Here is an 18,786-nt window from a genome sequence, read left to right as displayed (position 1 = left end):
TAGTAGCATGAAACTTCATGTCCTGTTTACAGGAAAAAAGGAGGAGGGAAAAAAAATATTACCTCTACTTGATGCTGTAGACAACATTTACCTCATTTTGAAAGATCATCCACATACTTTATCTTTGCTTTCCTCAGAAGAAAGAAGTAAAAGATCATTCTTCATGTATACCATAAAGTAAAAATATCCTCTCCCAAGTAAAGAAATCATTAGACTTCTCTATTTGCTTTGGTACTAACTACGAATGGTATTTTGGGTCTTCAATCACTATCCTCAGTTTCTTCTGGAATAACACAGACCCTTGGAAACACAAGTTACTGAGATGGACCACTCCACGTTCTCTTCCTAACAATCTGCATGCTTGGGAAAAAAACCCACAAAGTTAATGGGCACTCTGCCTACTTTGTTTATTTACATGTTGGTTAATTAAAGTAACCTCCCATAAATAGCCCTGCAACTGATGAAAGACCTGTGCCTTCATTGGATCAAACAGCTTCCTCTTCCCTCCCAATATAAAATTGTTGTGGTAGTTGGAGGTTATTCATATGGCTCTGAAGGAAGAACTATAACTACCAGGTAATGGATAGCAACCTGTGTTATTAATTAAATGGTGCATACATACAGGGCATAGTTTACTTCTGTAGGGTGCAAAGTGTTCACATCTGTTCTTGGTTGAATGCCCCTTGTCCTTTATTGTCAGGAATCTGCGGACAGGTGTTTCCTTTCTCCTGTTGGAAAATATTAACCACAATAATGGCCATTTCCTAGAGATGTATTAAAAAAAAACTGAGGCAAAAAGGCTTTCATGGGACACTGGCTCCAAAGGCTTTTCTCTGCTGCAGGCTGCTAAGCAGATAGTGCTCACTTTTGTCAGTGGTCTGTGTGGGTCAGCAGGCTGTTTCCTTGCTGTCTGCAGAAGCCCTAGAGATTCATTCTCACAACATGTAATGTTTTGCTGTTCCCAGTAAGATGGAGAGTCTTTGGCAAGGCAGAAAATACTTTTAAAAGTACATCCTTGTCAATAATAAAGCAAATATGCCAAACTGAACAAAAGTGGTGTAAATGTTAATTTGTGGAATTTAAAACTTCCAAATTCCATTATATTAGGTCCTGGCATTCAACAGTAGCTGAAGGAATAAAAGGAACAAAAAAGAATCATTTAGAAAGCAAATAATCATTAGCTGAGTTGTATTCTTACCAAAACAGATCTAAAAGAAATGTTTTGTAAGCTTAGTATTCTAACATGATGTGCTATATAAAATCCCTTTGTCATATATGTAAAATGTTGCTTGTTGCTCTATGTCTCACAACAGCTTTTTCAAATGCAGTAACTCATGTAGAAGGAGGTAAATATTACCCAGGTTTTTTCAGTTTTTATGCCAAATGAGTTAATGAAAGAATATGATGAAATTTTGTCTACATGAAAAGGATCAATCTATAACACATGAACTTAAGTACCTTTAAACTTCTGCCCACTAGACAGCAGGAACATCTTTTGGCAAAAATTAAGCCTTACATTGCAAACAGGGAGTAGGAAAATGCTTCAGTCTTTGTCTTTCCCAGGAAAAGAATTGTAGTTTACAATCACCAGTTAGTCCATTTCTGTTTCTCTTCTGCTTGCAGCTGGAACTTTTTCAGTCTTCCTGTATTCCCTTGCAGTGTGTCTTCACCCTTTGATAGTTCAAAAGTAGGATTCCATGCACTGAAGTCCCACAACAGGACATCTCTAGTGTTAGACTCACAGCAGCAGGAAATTCAGCAGAAGCAGCAGTCACAGCTACTTTCCATTAGCTAAGAGCTAGTGGCACCTATTTTTTTCATCATGGGAAGGTCATGTTTCTAAACGCTTATCCTGCAGGCAGATTAATTCTCATGACAGGAACAAATGTCTAAATGTAATTGGTGTCATTTTGGGTGTGGTGGGATCATCCAGTCTTCAGTTGATGCTGAGGAAAGGTGCCTGTCTCTTGAGTCCTGAGTGGTAACTACTTGCCCTGCAGTTGTCTTAAGTATCCTCGTGTTCGAGAGGGCAGGAGATGCCTGTGTTTAAGCAGAGAAATTATATCCCACTTTTATCTCAGGCAGATGGTGTTCCTGGAGAACTGGGTGCAGTTATTTTTTACCCTCTGGCTATGAGGGTAGGGAAATAAGGCTGGAGAGAGAAAACAATACGGGAGTGTACTGTCTTTATAAGCTGCCCTCTGCTCAAGGGTTTGTTTGCATTGTTTTGCATTGAACAGCATTTTGTGTGTGTGGAATAGAAGCCAGTACTCTGACCTCCTGCTAGCAGGTGTATTCCCTCCCCACCTAGTTCTTGAGTCCTGTGCCCAGTGTACTTCTATTATTCCATTCACAATTATTTCTAGGTTTTCAAAGCAGCACACAAAATTTTGTTCTATGTAGGAATACTATTTCTTGTGTATTTTTGAAGCTTCTATAATGTATTGATGTAATGTAGTGAATTAGCTGCTTTATTGCATGCTCAGCTAAGCAGTAAGCAATGCAAGTACTGGTTGGTAAATGTACTGGGCAGTTACTGAGCAAATTTCCTGTTTAGTTCCTTTAGCTAAGTCACTTTCCTGTTCTTTTCCAGTGTTATCCAAGATAAATTTTGTGGTATTATCAACGTTTCTGTGGAAGGGCTGCATGATGTTATGACAGAAGATCCTGAAACTGGAACGTACAAGGAGTAAGTGGAAAAACTTTTGTGGACGTTTTTGAGGGTTGAACAGTAGTACTGCTGCTTTACATGTAGTATTTTGATTAGAAAAAATTGCAGGCAGGTAATGTATTAGCCCTGTTTTCACAAGACTGAATAGGTAGGAAATTTTTGATCCTAAGGGAAAAAAAAAAATTGGAAGGCTTATGGTGATACTCAGTATAATTTGATATTGTTCATTCAGTTATCTACTAAATGTTTTAAAAGGTACATAGATTTGCCTTTCAGTCAGTTGGCTGTTTTATCTAAAATTAGAGTGTGACCTCTAGTTTAACCAAGATCTTTTCCTAAATGCATCAGCCTTATTGAGTACACAATAATTCATGGCCTACAGAACTTGAAAACATACCCCACCAGATCAGTTCCTCCCCTTTGGTTGTTCCAGTTAGCACAACTGCTGCTACAGAGCGTACCTCAGAAGGCATTTTCTAGGGCCAGGAGCAAAAGTTCACTATTGTCAGACAGATGGTGTCCAGGTTTGCTCAAAGTGCATTGCCGCCCAGAACCACACTCGCTCATCTGCTGCTGACTCCCAGGTTGCTGGTGGTATTTTATCAAAGCTGGAAGAGTAAAAATAGTGCTGAACAATAAGGAATTTTTAGGACCGTTTGCCCCACCTCCCTCCTTTTTTATCCCCCCTTCTGTAACATTTGCATAGTTTTGGAGTGATGGAGAGTTGTAAGACGCAGTCTCTGTAAGATGTCCCATTAGACATTATATTCTAATAACAGTATCCACAGATGCTAAGAATCAAACGTTTTCTAACTTTCAGGTAAATAGCTGGCAGTGGAAGAGGCTGTATCTGAACTAATCAATTAATTGTTTTAGGGGATATTTCCTGGCAGTGAAGCCAGCTGGCACAGAACAGTCTGCATGCAATCTATTAAGTTTTCCTCCACTTAATACACATGGTATGCACACAAGCATGCACTGAGCATGGTCACAGTATCACAGTGTAGCTAAGGTTAGAAGAGACCCCCAAGGATCATCAAGTCCAACCTGTCTTGACAGACCTCACGACTAGACCATGGCACCAAGTGCCACGTCCAATCTCCTCTTGAATACCTCCAGGGATGGTGACTCCACCACCTCCCTGGGCAGCCCATTCCAATGACGAACGACTCGCTCAGTGAAGAACTTTCTCCTCACCTCGAGTCTAAACCTCCCCTGGCACAGCTTGAGACTGTGTCCTCTTGTTCTGGTGCTGCTTGCCTGGGAGAAGAGACCAACCCCTTCCTTTCTACAACCACCTTTCAGGTAGTTGTAGAGGGCAATGAGGTCACCCCTGAGCCTTCTCTTCTCTAGGCTAAACAACCCCAGCTCCCTCAGCCACTCCTCACAGGGCTGTGCTCAAGGCCTCTCCCCAGCCTTGTTGCCCTTCTCTGGACACGTTCAAGTGTCTCAATGTCCTTCCTAAACTGAGGGGCCCAGAACTGGACACAGTACTCAAGATGTGGCCTAACCAATGCAGAGGACAGGGGCACAATGACCTCCCTGCTCCTGCTGGCCACACTATTCCTAATACAGGCCAGGATCCCATTAGCCCTCTTGGCCACCTGGGCACGCTGCTGGCTCATGTTTAGGCGGGTGTCAATCAGTACCCCCAGGTCCCTCTCTGTTTGGCAGCTCTCAGCCACTCTTACCCCAGCCTGTAGCTCTCCATGGGGTTGCCGTGGCCAAAGTTCAGCACCCGGCACTTGGACTTGTTAAATGCCATCCCATTGGACTCTGCCCATCTGTCCAGTCAGTCGAGGTCCCTCTGCAGAGCCTTTCTACCCTCTAACTGATCAACATCTGTTCCCAACTTGGTGTCATCTGCAAACTTGCTGATGACTGACTCATCCCCCTCATCCATATCATCAATGAAGATGTTAAAGAGGATGGGGCCCAGCACTGATCCCTGGGGGACGCCACTGGTGACTGGCCGCCAGCTGGATGTGGCACCATTCACCACCACTCTTGGGTCCACACATACTAAGCCTGAAATTTGCCCAAGGGTCGCTTGCAGAAGTAGTTTTTGGATTTTGTCCTCCTTCTCTGTAAGGAAGATGTAACTCCAAAGTCTGTGTGTGTTCTGTGGCACTGCGTTCTATTTACAATTAGAGACAATGTTTCAGAAGTCTCTTCTATTTCTAAACCTGTTGCTTTACCAGCCTTCTTAAAGAGAGTTCCTCAAGAAAAATAAATAAATCTTTGTCCTTGTTTATTTCCTATTTTAAGCTTGAAGGCTTGTAGAACAAGAGAAGGACAACAAAGTTGGTGAGGGGTTTGGAACACAAGCCCTTTGAGGAGAGGCTGAGAGAGCTGGGGTTGCTTAGCCTGGAGAAGATGAGGCTCAGGAGAGACCTTATTGCTCTCTACAGCTACCTGAAGGGAGGTTGTAGCCAGGCAGGCTCTGGTCTCTTCTCCCAGGCAACCAGTGACAGAACAAGAGGACACAGTCCTGCCCCAGGGGAGGTTCAGACTGGATGTTAGGAAGAAATTCTTCACAGAGGGAGTGATTGCCCATTGGAATGGGCTGCCTGGGGAGGTGGTGGAGTCACCATTATTGGAGGTTTTTAGGTGGAGGCTTGACAGGATGCTTGGTTGCATGGTTTAGTGGATTAGGTGGTGTTGGATGATAGGTTGGACACGATGATCTTGAAGGTCTCTTCCAACCTGGTTTACTTTATTCTATTCTTTTAAAGCAGAGAAAGTACAGTGAGTGGAAAGTGTGTTTGCTATAGGAGAGCTTTCATCATGGTGCCTGTAAAATCTATTTGAACTGTTTGAAGAGACAGAACTTACTACCAGCATTTAAATTCTTAATTTTTAAAATTTTTTATTTCTTCATATTTTCTGATTTTACACTTGCAATGTAGTAGATAAAACACCAATGCTAGTTTTACGTACTTGTACCTACCAGTGAAGGATGGAGCAGCCAAAAAAAAAAAGTTTAAAGTCTTTGCTTTACTTTCCTGGAAAAGACTTTGAAAATAAATGGCTACAGAAGCCATTTCTGTCTACTTAAAACATTATTGTTCAGAGTCTTGCAGTCTTTAGCATCTAGAACCAATAACGTGAGCATACTAGTATTCTCTTCTTAAAGATTTTACAAGAAAATACAAATTCAATGAGAAATCTTTGCTAGTTTTGTATACATGCCATTTTGATTTTCATGTTAATAGGCTACAGAGCACTAGTACAGCATTTCCTTGAAAAGACTGGGAGATTCTAGTTAGGCGCAGGAGATTTTTCTGTCTTTAAATCCATAGTCTGTTTTCTATACGCAGAAATGCAATTTATGCCATAACTTGAGCTAAAATTTGGAGGATAACAGATTGTTACATGGATGTAGGTAACACAGGACATGCATTCAGGCTTCTTTACATTGATTGTCCTCAGAAAAGAAATTGCTGCCTAACAGATTTCCTAATTTTCATCAAACTCCCTTCATGTCATTCCCGTGTTTTTAAAAGTGCTTTAAAGTGATTTTTAATGCTAATGTATATTAAAGCTACTTTTGCTCCCATTCTTAGCTGTATGCTGATGAGTATTCATTTTGAAGAGCCCAAAGGTACAGAAGATGAGGAACCTCCCACAGAACAAGACAAACGGAAGAAAATGGTAGGTTTCAGATCAATTACAAAACTGAGTTTCACTTGTCTCAGATTAAATTTCTTGCTTTGGATTTGGTTCCTCTGTTGTTCTTGGAAAATTCATCTCTAGAATCAAGAAAGGAAAATGCTTTGCAAAAATTTGCAGCCACAACACTTGTGCTTTTGAGTCTTGAAAAATGTTGGCAAAATAAACATCATCTGTTCACAAAATCTGGACTTCATAATACTGGTGCTGTGTAAAAAGGGTTTATTGAAAAACACAGGGAACTAAAGCTTAAAGAACTTTAAAGTATCCTTATTATATTGGATTATTGAATTGTGTTGCCTGAATGGTTATTGATCCATGTGCTTGCCCAGAACCTTCTTCTACTGTAAGAACTCTTAATAAGGCATGCTGATGTAGATAAAACCACCTGGATTAGGCACCACATGTTTGTGCTGGTTTGAATTAAATTCTAGGTGTCTATTGCAGAATGATAATACTTATTTTTGGCAGGTTTAGATAATCTCTTGATGTGTATATATATAACATTGATATAAATATACCAATCCCTATCAATAAAGATAGGTATGCATCTGTGTATTGATAGGGAGAGAGAGATGTTTGGTTTGTTAATCAGATTTAAGAAACAACATAATTTTAAATATACAGACTTTTCATGTTCTTAGCTGTCTTTGACTATACTCAAGTTTTATTTCTCTTCAGTTAGCCAAAACTATATTAACTTTCTTAGAGAAATTATTTTAATGTTTATTTACAGGTTGACTTTAAAAGTTTGGATATATATTTAGAAACTTAGACTTGTTAAACATGCTATATAAAACCTTCAATGTGGACACATCAGGCAAAATGAAAAGTAGGGTGCATTGGGGGAATGGAACAAAAATTGAAATTAGTATATTCAGATTGGATGTTAGGAAGAAGTTCTTCAGCATGAGGGTGGTAAGACACTGTGTGGCCGTTTGACGCTGTGCCTTTAAGGAAGCGGCACACTGGCTAAATGTTTGTAAAATATTTTGGTTTTCTAAACGAATTTCATTGGTAGGATTGTGGGAGGAGAGATTGGACCCAGGGGAGTTGGGAACTTTCTCTCAGTCTTCCTTCCTTCACTGTCCCTCTCGGCTGGACCTGCTTCTGGGCTTCTTGCCAAAAGATAAGAACTAACACCCTGTGCATAGGCCTCCGCTTGCTGTACTAACTCCCTTTTCGTCTCTTCTTCTACCTCTTTTGGGGGAGAAGGGAGGTAGGGGGGTGAAGGGGGCACAGGGGGAAGCCCCCTCTGTGGGGGGTCTGATTTCTGGTTGAGTTTATTTGCTGTATATTCCTGTATATATTGTAAAATACCTGTGTTTGTTGTGTTACATATAATCTGTTTCCTTGTAAAATATACTCTCATTTCTCCGACTGGGTTTAGCCGTGGTCTCTTTCTCAGTGGGGGAGGGAAAGCAGAGCCTTTCCTTTCAAACCACCACACACTGGAACAGGTTGCCCAGGGAGATGATAGAAGCCCCATCCATGGAGTTTTGTAAGGCCAGGCTGGATATGGCTCTGAGCAACCTGATTTAGTGTGGGGAGTCCCCATACCAGTGGGGTTTGAACTGGATGATCTGTGACCGTTTGACACTGTGCCTTTAAGAAAGGGGCACACTGGCTAAATGTTTATAAAAATATTTTGGTATTCTAAACGAATTTCATTGGTAGGATTGTGGAAGGTGAGATTGTTAGACCCAGGGTAGCTGGGACTTTCTCTCAGTCTTCCTTCCTTTGCTGTCCCTCTCAGCTGGATCTGCTTCTGGGATTCTGGCCAACTAAGATACTAACTCCCTGTGCAAGGCCTTTCTTCCTTTCCTGCCCTGTTAACCATCCACATCTCTTTTCTACCTCTTTGGGGGAGAATGGAGGTAGGGGGGTGAAGGGGGGCACAGGGGGAAGCCCCCTCTGTGGGGGGTCTGGTTTCTGGTTGAGTTCATTTGCTGTATATTCCTGTATATATTGTAAAATACCTGTGTTTGTTGTGTTACATAGAATCTGTTTCCTTGTACAATATACTCTCATTTCTCCGACTGGGTTTAGCCGTGGTCTCTTTCTCAGTGGGGGAGGGAAAGCAGAGCCTTTCCTTTCAAACCACCACACTCCTTTTTTTATTGGCGCCCAACGTGGGGACGGGTAATTAAGTAATTAAGTTGATTTATTGCTTGTCTCAGCCAGAGAAACGAAATGAAGGTGCTCTGGGTTTTAGAACGTTTATTCTTCTCGGTCTGTGGCATGTTGGTCTACCGGTACTGCATCGGGTTGATGTTAGACCAGATAGGTAAATATTTAATGCGTAAAATCTATTTGTGGTTTATGCATAGGATCCAGCTGTTGTATAAACACTGTTTGGGTTTTTTTCGGCTCACTAATTACGGCAATAGAACGTCTTCCACTCTGCCGATCGAGATAAGGGAGTTTAACAATTCAGGAGGTCAAAGAGTAACTTTAAGTGCTGTCTGGGATCTTAAGGTGATTTATTTGACGGGTGTAATCCTGCTGTTGCTGATAATTATTGTGTGTCTGCTGTGGGCTCTACATAGAGAGAAAAAGGTTTCTCGACCATGTTTTGTGATTAAGCAAAAATCTAGGAAGCGTAGGCGTTCCTCTAAATCTGCCCCAGAGTCCTCGAGTGACGAGGAAGGGGCTGCGTCAGTTAGAAAAATAGCAAAACCTATTGGCAAAGCTACGTTAAATGCTCCACTCTATGACTTTGGCAAGCAGCCAGGGGCGGCTCCCATTCCCAAGATGGCGACCGGTAGTGAGGCAAGGTCATTTCCGTCCGCCATGACAGGACCGGAAGGGGCCCCCACGGCGGCTGGTTTAGATCAGGACCTGTCAGCTTCTATCAGGATGGCTGTAAATTCAAACACAGCTCCAGTTAAACAAGTAGCAGTCTTAAAGACCAGAGGTGGAAAGGCCAAAGCTGATCCAGGAGCTAGTGGAGCTAATGGAGGAGAAGAGCAGGAGACCGATCCTGGTGAGGGAACCTCTGCTAGACAGACTGATCCTGGTGAGGGAACCTCTGCTAGGAAAGTGCCTGCTGGGGATGAGGAGAAGATTTGTCTTAGAGCTATAGCTGAGTTATTGAGATCATCACAGGATGGAGATGCAGCTAAGGCAGCAGCTGGCAGTGGCGCTTTTCAGCTTAAAGAGGTCCTTAGGAGAGTGACAGCAGGATTATGGGGACAAAAGGTTCAGGAAGATGTGATAGATGGAGAGCAAGATGACATCACCGAATGCTCGTCACCGAGGGAGGAGATTCGCAATGTCCGCAAAGATTACCTCAGAGCAGATAAGGAACCCATCCTATCTTGGCTTGCTAGGTGTTATGATACAGGTGCTCCAGCTCTAATGGTTGGAGACAAGTCAGCAGCTCAGCTAGGAACTCTCTCAAAGGATAATGGAATAGATAGACATCTAGCCAGGATTCTCGGTAAGGTTAATCTGTGGATACGCCTTTTAATGGCGGTTTCCCTGAGATACATAGAATACATAGAATACATAGAATACATAGAATACATAGAATAAACCAGGTTGGAAGAGACCTTCAAGATCATCGCGTCCAACCCATCAACCAATCCAACTCCGCCCAAGCAACTAACCCACAGCACCAAGCACCCCGTCAAGTCTTCTCCTAAAAACCTCCAGTGATGGCGACTCCACCACCTCCCCAGGCAGCCCATTCCAATGGGCAATCACTCTTTCTGTATAGAACTTTTTTCTAACATCCAGCCTGTATCTCCCCTGGCGCAGCCTGAGACTGTGTCCTCTTGTTCTGGTACTGCTTGCCTGGGAGAAGAGACCAACATCCGTCTGTCTACAACCTCCCTTCAGGTAGTTGTAGAGAGTAATAAGGTCACCCCTGAGTCTCCTCTTCTCCAGGCTAAGCAACCCCAGCTCCCTCAGCCTCTCCTCGTAGGGCTTATGTTCCAAACCCCTCACCAACTTTGTTGCTCTTCTCTGGACTCGTTCCAGCAAGTCAACCTCCTTCCTAAACTGAGGGGCCCAGAACTGGACACAGTACTCGAGGTGCGGCCTAACCAGTGCAGTGTACAGGGGCAGAATGACCTCCTTGCTCCTGCTGGCCACACTGTTCCTGATGCAGGCCAGGATGCCATTGGCCCTCTTAGCTGCCTGGGCACATGACCTTCCATGGAATCCTAAGCCCTGGACTACCATAGATGAGGGAATTAAGCATCTGAGAGAGTTTGCCATTAGAGAGATACTCTATGGTGAACATGATACTCTGAATCCTGGCGATATTCCTGTGGCACCTGGTCTTGCTAAAAAGCTCATCAAACTTGCTCCTTCCAATTATGCAAACATTTTGGCAAGCAGAATTGTGGCAAGAAATTATGGTGGAGATCCTCCTACGGTTGGCCAATTCACTGATCAACTAAGAAAATTGGATGATAGCCAGTTTGGCTCGGTAGCCGGTCAGCACCGCTCCTTCGGGACAGCACCGCTCGCTTTGTGAGTTTCTGCTCGGCTTTTTGCCTTGCTTTCGGGGTTTAGCGGGTCGGGAGGACTTCTCGGGAGCAGGGATTGAGGCGGGCTCGTGCTCTCGCGAGCGTGCACGGGAGCTAGTGCCTGACGTCAGCCGCGGGAGATTTAAATCGCGGGCGGGCTGTGCACGCAGCGCCAGTTTGGCTCGGTAGCCGAGAGCCTTTCGGCTGCTTGGGAGGAAAAAAAAATAAAATTTAAAAAAAAAAAAAAATAAATTTGGTTTTCACTCATACGCTGCACCATGGTCATTACTCGGACCAAGGGTAGAAAAACAGCATCTACCCAGACAGAGTTGTTTCTCCAGCATGCTGGAGTCCAGGCTGCCAGCTGCAGAGAGTGCTTCAGCCTGGCAGTTGGAATAGAGGGAGAGGACACCTGTGTCAGGTGTGAACAGGTGAACTTTCTCCTCAGCCTGGTGGCAGAGCTGAAGGATGAAGTGGCCGAGCTGAAGGAGGAGGTGTCTAGGCTGAGGTCAATAAGGGAAAGCGAAAGGGAGTTAGACTTGTGGGAGAAGGCTCTGCAGATCTCCCCTGCTGAGGGACAGGCCCCTGAAAACGGAGAGGGATGGACACAGGTCCCTGCCAAGGGTGCCAAGAGAAATCCACCCTGGCCCTCTCCTCCTCCTCCGGTGCCCTTGCATAATAAGTATGAGGCCCTGCAGGCTGAGGGCGGTGGGGATGAGAGGGCTGAGGAGCAGCCATCCAGAGGGGAGATCAAGGCCAAGCGGTCCCCACCGACTGTAACGACCAGCTCCAGGGAGCAGCCTAAGGCCAAGCCTAAGGCCAAGTGGCCACCACCAGCTATAACGACCAGCTCCACAAAGAAAAGGAGAAGGGTTATAGTTGTTGGGGACTCTCTCCTGGGGGGTACTGAGGGACCCATATGTCGTCCCGACCCATCCCACAGGGTGGTCTGCTCTCTACCTGGGGCGCGGGTAAGGGACATTGCAAGGGCAATCCCCAAGCTCATCAGTCCCTCTGACTATTACCCTCTGCTGGTAATACAGGCTGGGAGTGATGAGATTGACAGGAAGGGCACCAGGGCAATTAAGAAGGAGTTCAGGGCCCTTGGACAATTGATTGATGGGGCAGGCGCACAAGTGGTGTTCTGCTCAGTTCCCTCAGTGGCAGGGGAGGACCCACACCATCAACAAGTGGCTCAGGGAATGGTGCCAGCGGATGAACTTTGGTTTCTTTGATCATGGGGCTACTTTTATGGCACCCGACCTGCTGGGTCCTGATGGGGTGCATTTATCTAGAAGGGGCAAGAGAGTCCTAGCACTAGAGTTGGCAGGGCTCATTAGGAGGGCTTTAAACTAGGTCTGAAGGGGGTGGGTGAAGATATTGGTCCCTCTGCAGAGGTAAGAGTAGGGCACAAGGTACGGTCAGTTGAGAGGTCGGGAGCCCAGCTGCAGTGCAGGTACACCAATGCACGCAGCCTAGGCAATAAGCAAGAGGAGCTGGAGGTCCTAATCCACCAGGGCAACTATGATATAGTTGCCATCTCAGAAACATGGTGGGACAACAGGCACGATTGGAGTGCTACACTGGAGGGCTACAGGCTCTTTAGGAGGGATAGGCAAGGGAGAAGAGGAGGAGGGGTGGCTTTGTATATTAGGGAGACGCTTTCTGCCTCAGAACTTGAGGTGGAAGATGAGGGAATTGAGAGCCTGTGGGTTAAAATCAGAGGGCAGCCCAACAAATCTGACATCCTGGTTGGAGTCTGTTATAGACCACCCAACCAGGATGAGGAGGCTGATGAATTATTCTACAAACAACTGGAGGCTGTTTCAAGATCATCAGATCTTGTCCTCATGGGGGACTTCAACCTGCCAGATATCTGCTGGGAACTTAATTCAGCAGAGAGGAGGCAGTCCAGAAGATTCCTGGAGCGAATGGAGGACAGCTTCCTGCTGCAGCTGTTAAGTGAGCCTACCAGGGGACAGGCTCTGCTTGACCTGCTGCTCTCCAATAGGGAAGGGCTGGTGGGAGATGTGATCGTGGGAGGCTGCCCAGGGTGCAGTGACCACGAGATAGTGAAGTTTTCAATATGCAGGGAGATAGGGAGGAGCACCAACAGAACCTTCACCTTGGACTGCAGGAGGGCAAACTGCAGCCTCTTTAAGAAACTTATTTGTAAAGTTCCCTGGGTACCAACCCTCATGAACCGAGGGGTCCAGGAGGGTTGGACCTACTTCAAACAGGAGCTCTTGAAGGCACAGGAACTGGCAGTGCCCATGTGCCGAAAGATGAGGCCAGGGGAAGGCGACCGGCCTGGATGAGCAAGCAGCTCCTGGAGGAATGAAGGGGAAAAAAGAGGCTGTATCACCTTTGGAAGGAGGGGAAGGCTTCTCGAGGTATGTTTAAGGAAGTGGTTAGATTATGTAGGAATAAAATTAGAGAGGCAAAGGCCCAGTTGGAACTGAAACTGGCCACCTCTGTGAGAGACAATAAAAAGCATTGTTACAAATATATCAACGCTAAAAAGAAGGGCAAGCAGAACCTCCACTGCTTACTGGACCTGGAGGGGAACATGGTGACCAAAGATGAGGAAAAGGCTGAGGTCCTGAACACCTTCTTTGCCTCAATGTTTAACAGCAAGGCAGGAGTCCAGGATGAGTGTCCTCCTGAACTGGGTAATAGGGTCGGGGAGCAGTGTGATGCCCTGGAAATCCATGAGGAATTCGTCTGGGACCTGCTGAGCCACTTGGACACCCATAAGTCCATGGGACCAGATGGGATCCATCCTAGGGTGCTAAGAGAGCTGGCAGATGAGCTGGCCAAGCCGCTCTCCATCATTTTCCTCCAGTCCTGGCTCACTGGAGAGGTCCCAGATGACTGAAACTGGCCAATGTGGTCCCCATCCACAAGAAGGGATGGATGGAGGAACCTGGAAACTCCAGGCCAGTCAGCCTGACCTCAGTGCCAGGGAAAGTGATGGAGCAGATTATCCTGGTGGCAATAACTGCGCACCTGAAGGATGGCCAAGGGCTCAGGTCCAGCCAGCATGGATTTAGGAAGGGCAGGTCCTGCCTCTCCAACCTGATCTCCTTCTATGATCAGGTGACCCGTCTGGTGGATGTGGGGAGGCCTGTGGATGTAGTCTACCTGGACTTTAGCAAGGCCTTTGACACCATCCCCCACAGTAAGTGTAATGGGTTGGGGCAGATCCCCTCCCCACCACAGGCAGAAATAACGACTCAGACAAACGGATTGCAAAAGTGATGAAAGTTTAAATAGAAAGCAGTGAATGTTACAGAAAACTCAAAGCGCAGTGACAAAGAAAGATCCCATCCCCACCTGAGGGTGCATGCAAAACCCCCAGGGCTCCTTCTTCCCCCTCCCTCTGCTGGGCTAGTCTCAGCTGGCCAGGCCTGAGACTGCCCATCCCCCTGTGGCCTTGGGCCCAATCAGGCCCATGGCCGGGAGATCTCTCCCCCAGTTACCAAGTCTCGGAGAGGGAAGGAAAAAGGAAGTGCCAGACTCCGCAATGGATCTTATAGTGGTGCAAAGAATTATGGTAGGAAATACACAATTTCCTGTGTCCATCCCTCTGGGCTGGACTTCTGGACACAGGAAGTGAACCCACCAGGGGGGCACCCAGCTCAAACTGCAACAGTAAGCTGCTGGCTAAGCTGTCAGCTCGTGTTTGGACCGCAACACTCTGTGCTGGGTTAGGAAGTGGCTGGAGGGCTGAGCCCAGAGAGTGGTGGTGAATGGTGCCACATCCGGCTGGCGGCCAGTCACCAGTGGCGTCCCCCAGGGATCAGTGCTGGGCCCCATCCTCTTTAACATCTTCATTGATGATCTGGATGAGGGGGTTGAGTCAGTCATCAGCAAGTTTGCAGATGACACCAAGTTGGGAACAGATGTTAGTCAGTTAGAGGGTAGAAAGGCTCTGCAGAGGGACCTCGACCGACTGGACAGATGGGCAGAGTCCAATGAAACAGCATTTAATAAGTCCAAGTGTCGGGTGCTGCACTTTGGCCACAGCAACCCCATGCAGAGCTACAGGCTGGGGTCAGAGTGGCTGAGAGCTGCCAAACAGAGAGGGACCTGGGGGTGCTGATTGACACCCGCCTAAACATGAGCCAGCAGTGTGCCCAGGTGGCCAAGAGGGCCAATGGCATCCTGGCCTGTATTAGGAATAGTGTGGCCAGCAGGAGCAGGGAGGTCATTGTGCCCCTGTCCTCTGCATTGGTTAGGCCACACCTTGAGTCCTGTGTCCAGTTCTGGGCCCCTCAGTTTAGGAAGGACATCGAGACACTTGAACGTGTCCAGAGAAGGGCAACAAGGCTGGGAAGAGGCCTTGAGCACAGCCCTGTGAGGAGAGGCTGAGGGAGCTGGGATTGTTTAACCTGGAGAAGAGAAGGATCAGAGGTGACCTCATTGCCCTCTACAACTACCTGAAAGGTGGTTGTGGACAGGAGGGGGTTGGTCTCTTCTCCCAGGCATCCAGCACCAGAACAAGGGGACACAGTCTCAAGCTGTGCCAGGGGAGGTTTAGACTCGAGGTGAGGAAAAAGTTCTTCACTGAGCGAGTCATTCGTCATTGGAATGGGCTGCCCAGGGAGGTGGTGGAGTCACCGTCCCTGGAGGTGTTCAAGGGGAGATTGGACGTGGCACTTGGTGCCATGGTCTAGTCGTGAGGTCTGTTGGAACAGGTTGGACCTGATGATCCTTGGGGTATCTTCCAACCTTAGTTACTGTGATACTGTGATACTGTGATACTCTGACACGTGTTTCTTTGGTTTCAGCCATTAAAGCTCTGCCTAGTGAGATGAAGGATTGCATGAGAGAGCTGAAGGATGAAATCAAAGATTCCATATGCCAATTGGCACAAAGAGATAATTCCAATTCTTCCTCCAGGTGGGTGCAGCTTTCAGCTGTGAGGAATAGACGTCCTCCAAGGAGGTCATTCCAAAACAGGCCAAACCAAAACAGACCACCAAGGCAATCACATGGGACCATTTGGATAACTCTACGTGATCAGTTTGGTGAGAACATGAACAGGTGGGATGGCCAACCAACTTCTAATCTTTTCAGGAGACTGAGGGAACTGCAAAGTGGCAGAACCCAGGGTAGCAATACCAGAAGGGTAGCTGTTACTTCCACAGTTCCCCAGGACAACGATGACAGCTCCAACAGTGACTCCAGTTCTAACACTGCACAGTGTGCTCGTTGCACCTGTGCACATGTTCCCCATAACTAGGGGTGCCCTGCCTCCCGCCAGGGGGAGGACAGGGATGATGGAGATAACAGAATCTATTGGGATGTGTACATCCAGTGGCCTGGCACTTCACACTTTCGGAAGTACAGGGCCTTGGTTGACACAGGAGCTCAGTGCACCATATTGCCATCAAATTATCAGGGATCAGAGTCTATAACTATTCTGGGAATCACTGGTGGATCTCAAGGGTTAAGTAAGGTAGACGTTGATATAAGTTTAACTGGTAAACAGTGGAAGAAGCATACAGTTGTGACCGGACCTGATGCACCTTGTATTTTGGGAATTGATTTCCTGAGAGAAGGGCGTTTCAAGGACCCTAAAGGTTACAAATGGGCTTTTGGAGTAGCTTCTGTAGAAACTGATGGACAAAAACTGAAGCTGTCTGCTAGACCTGAGCTTTCTGATGAATCTGCAGTTGTGGGACAACACAAGATTCAGGACATTAAGTTGCCGGTTGCTTCTCGGACTGTGCATCACAGACAATACAGAACCAACCGTGACTCTTTGTTGCCCATTCAGAATCTGATTCGTCAGTTGGAGAGTCAGAAAGTCATCAGCAAAACTCATTCACCTTTCAACAGTCCAGTGTGGCCTGTGCGAAAGCCGAATGGAGACTGGCGTCTGACAGTGGACTACCGAGCCCCGAATGAAGTAACTCCGCCTATGAGTGCAGCAGTACCAGACATGATGGAACTCCAGTATGAGCTGGAATCCAAAGAGGCCAAATGGTATGCTACCATAGACATTGCTAATGCCTTCTTCTCTATTCCCAGAGCAGAGGAATGCAGGCCTCAGTTTGCTTTCACCTGGAGAGGAATCCAGTACACTTTCAACAGACTGCCAATGGGCTGGATCCACAGCTCCAGCATCTGTCATGCAGTGATCCATGATGCTCTGGAGGAAGGTGGTGCTCCAGAACACATCCAGTTCATCGATGATATCATCATCTGGGGTAAAACTGCTGAGGAAATCTTCGAGAAAGGTAACAAAATCATGGACATTCTTCTGAATGCAGGTTTTGCCATCAAGAGAGACAAAGTGAAAGGTCCTACCACAGAGATCCAGTTTCTGGGAGTGCAGTGGCAGGATGGACGCAGACACATTCCAGTGGATGTGGTAAACAGAGTCTCTACCATGGCAAATCCCACCAACAAGCAAGAAACTACGATTCTTGGGGATAGTGGGATTTTGGAGACTACACATCCCTGGATACAGTCAGATTGTGAAACCTCTGTATGATGTGACTCGAAAGAGGAACAGTTTCCACTGGGGACCTGAACAACAAGCAGCCTTTGACCAGATAAAGCAAGAAGTGGTACAAGCAGTGGGTCTGGGACCTGTCCGAGATGGTCCAGACATTAAGAACATTTTGTACACAGCTGCAGGTGACAATGGTCCAACCTGGTGCTTGTGGCAAAAAGCTCCAGGTGGGACACGTGGACGACCTCTTGGTTTCTGGAGTCGAGGTTACAGAGGTTCAGAGGCTAATTACACTCCAACAGAGAAAGAGATTCTAGCTGCCTATGAAGGAGTAAAAGCAGCTTCTGAAGTAACTGGAACTGAATCACAACTTGTTTTAGCTCCCAGATTGCCAGTTTTGAATTGGATGTTCAAAGGCAAGGGTTCCACACCACATCATGCTACAGATTCCACCTGGTCCAAGTGGATGGCTCTGATAACACAAAGAGCTCGAATGGGAAATCTTGAGAGACCTGGTCTGGTGGAGGTGATCTCAAGTTGGCCTGAAGATGCCAACTGTACTAAACCTCCAGAGGAGAGAGTAACTCATGCTGAGGAAGGTCCTCCTTAAAATGACCTTTCTGATGATGAGAAGAAATATGCTTTGTTCACAGACGGTTCCTGTCGTCTCGTCGGGAACAAGCGAAGGTGGAAGTCTGCAGTGTGGAGTCCAACATGCCGAGTTGCAGAGGCGAAGGATGGAGAAGGAGAATCCAGTCAGTTTGCAGAGGTAAAAGCTGTCCAGCTAGCTCTCGACGTGGCTGAACGTGAGAGATGGCCAAAGCTTTATCTCTACACCGACTCATGGATGGTAGCCAATGCTCTATGGGGTTGGCTAAAGAACTGGAAGAAGAATGGCTGGCAGAGGAAAGGAAAACCCATCTGGGCAGCCGACCTGTGGCAAGACATTGCTGATCGAATCGAGAGAATTCCAGTGAAGGTGAGACACATTGATGCTCACATTCCTAAGAGCAGAGCTACTGAGGAACAGCAGCACAACCATCAGGCAGATTTAGCTGCAAGAGTTTCTCAAGTAGACAGGGACTCTGAACTTGATCTCGACTGGAAACACCGAGGTGAGATACTCTTAGCTCGGTGGGCTCACGATTCATCAGGACATCAAGGCAGAGATGCAACCTACCAGTGGGCTCGTGACAGATCCATAGACATTTCCATGGATGCTATCACACAAGTCATCCATGACTGTGACATTTGTGCTGCTATTAAGCAGGCAAAGCGAATTAAGCCCTTGTGGTATGGTGACAGGTGGTCCAAGTACAGGTATGGTGAAGCTTGGCAGATTGACTACATCACTCTACCACGTTCTCGTTCTGGTAAGCAATACGTGCTTACTATGGTAGAGGCAAACTCTGGATGGGTGGAAAGTTCCAGTTCCACATGCAACTGCACGCAACACCATTCTCGGTCTGGAGAGACAGATCCTGTGGAGACACGGAACT

At 46.5% G+C, this 18,786-nt stretch overlaps 1 protein-coding gene across 1 annotated transcript in view; it reads left to right on the top strand.

Annotated features, from left to right (window-relative positions):
* Positions 1 to 18,786, top strand: part of IPO11 (importin 11) — a 108,651-nt gene that overhangs the window by 75,598 nt on the left and 14,267 nt on the right. Inside the window, exons 27-28 of the mRNA XM_054178096.1 lie at positions 2,594 to 2,689; positions 6,238 to 6,325. Coding sequence (XP_054034071.1) covers positions 2,594 to 2,689; positions 6,238 to 6,325 — 184 coding nt within the window. The remainder of the gene's footprint in view (positions 1 to 2,593; positions 2,690 to 6,237; positions 6,326 to 18,786) is intronic.

Source organism: Dryobates pubescens, chromosome Z (assembly GCF_014839835.1).
Source record: "Dryobates pubescens isolate bDryPub1 chromosome Z, bDryPub1.pri, whole genome shotgun sequence".
In the NCBI taxonomy this organism is placed as follows: Eukaryota; Metazoa; Chordata; class Aves; order Piciformes; family Picidae; genus Dryobates; species Dryobates pubescens.
This window is presented reverse-complemented; position numbering and strand designations above follow the sequence as displayed.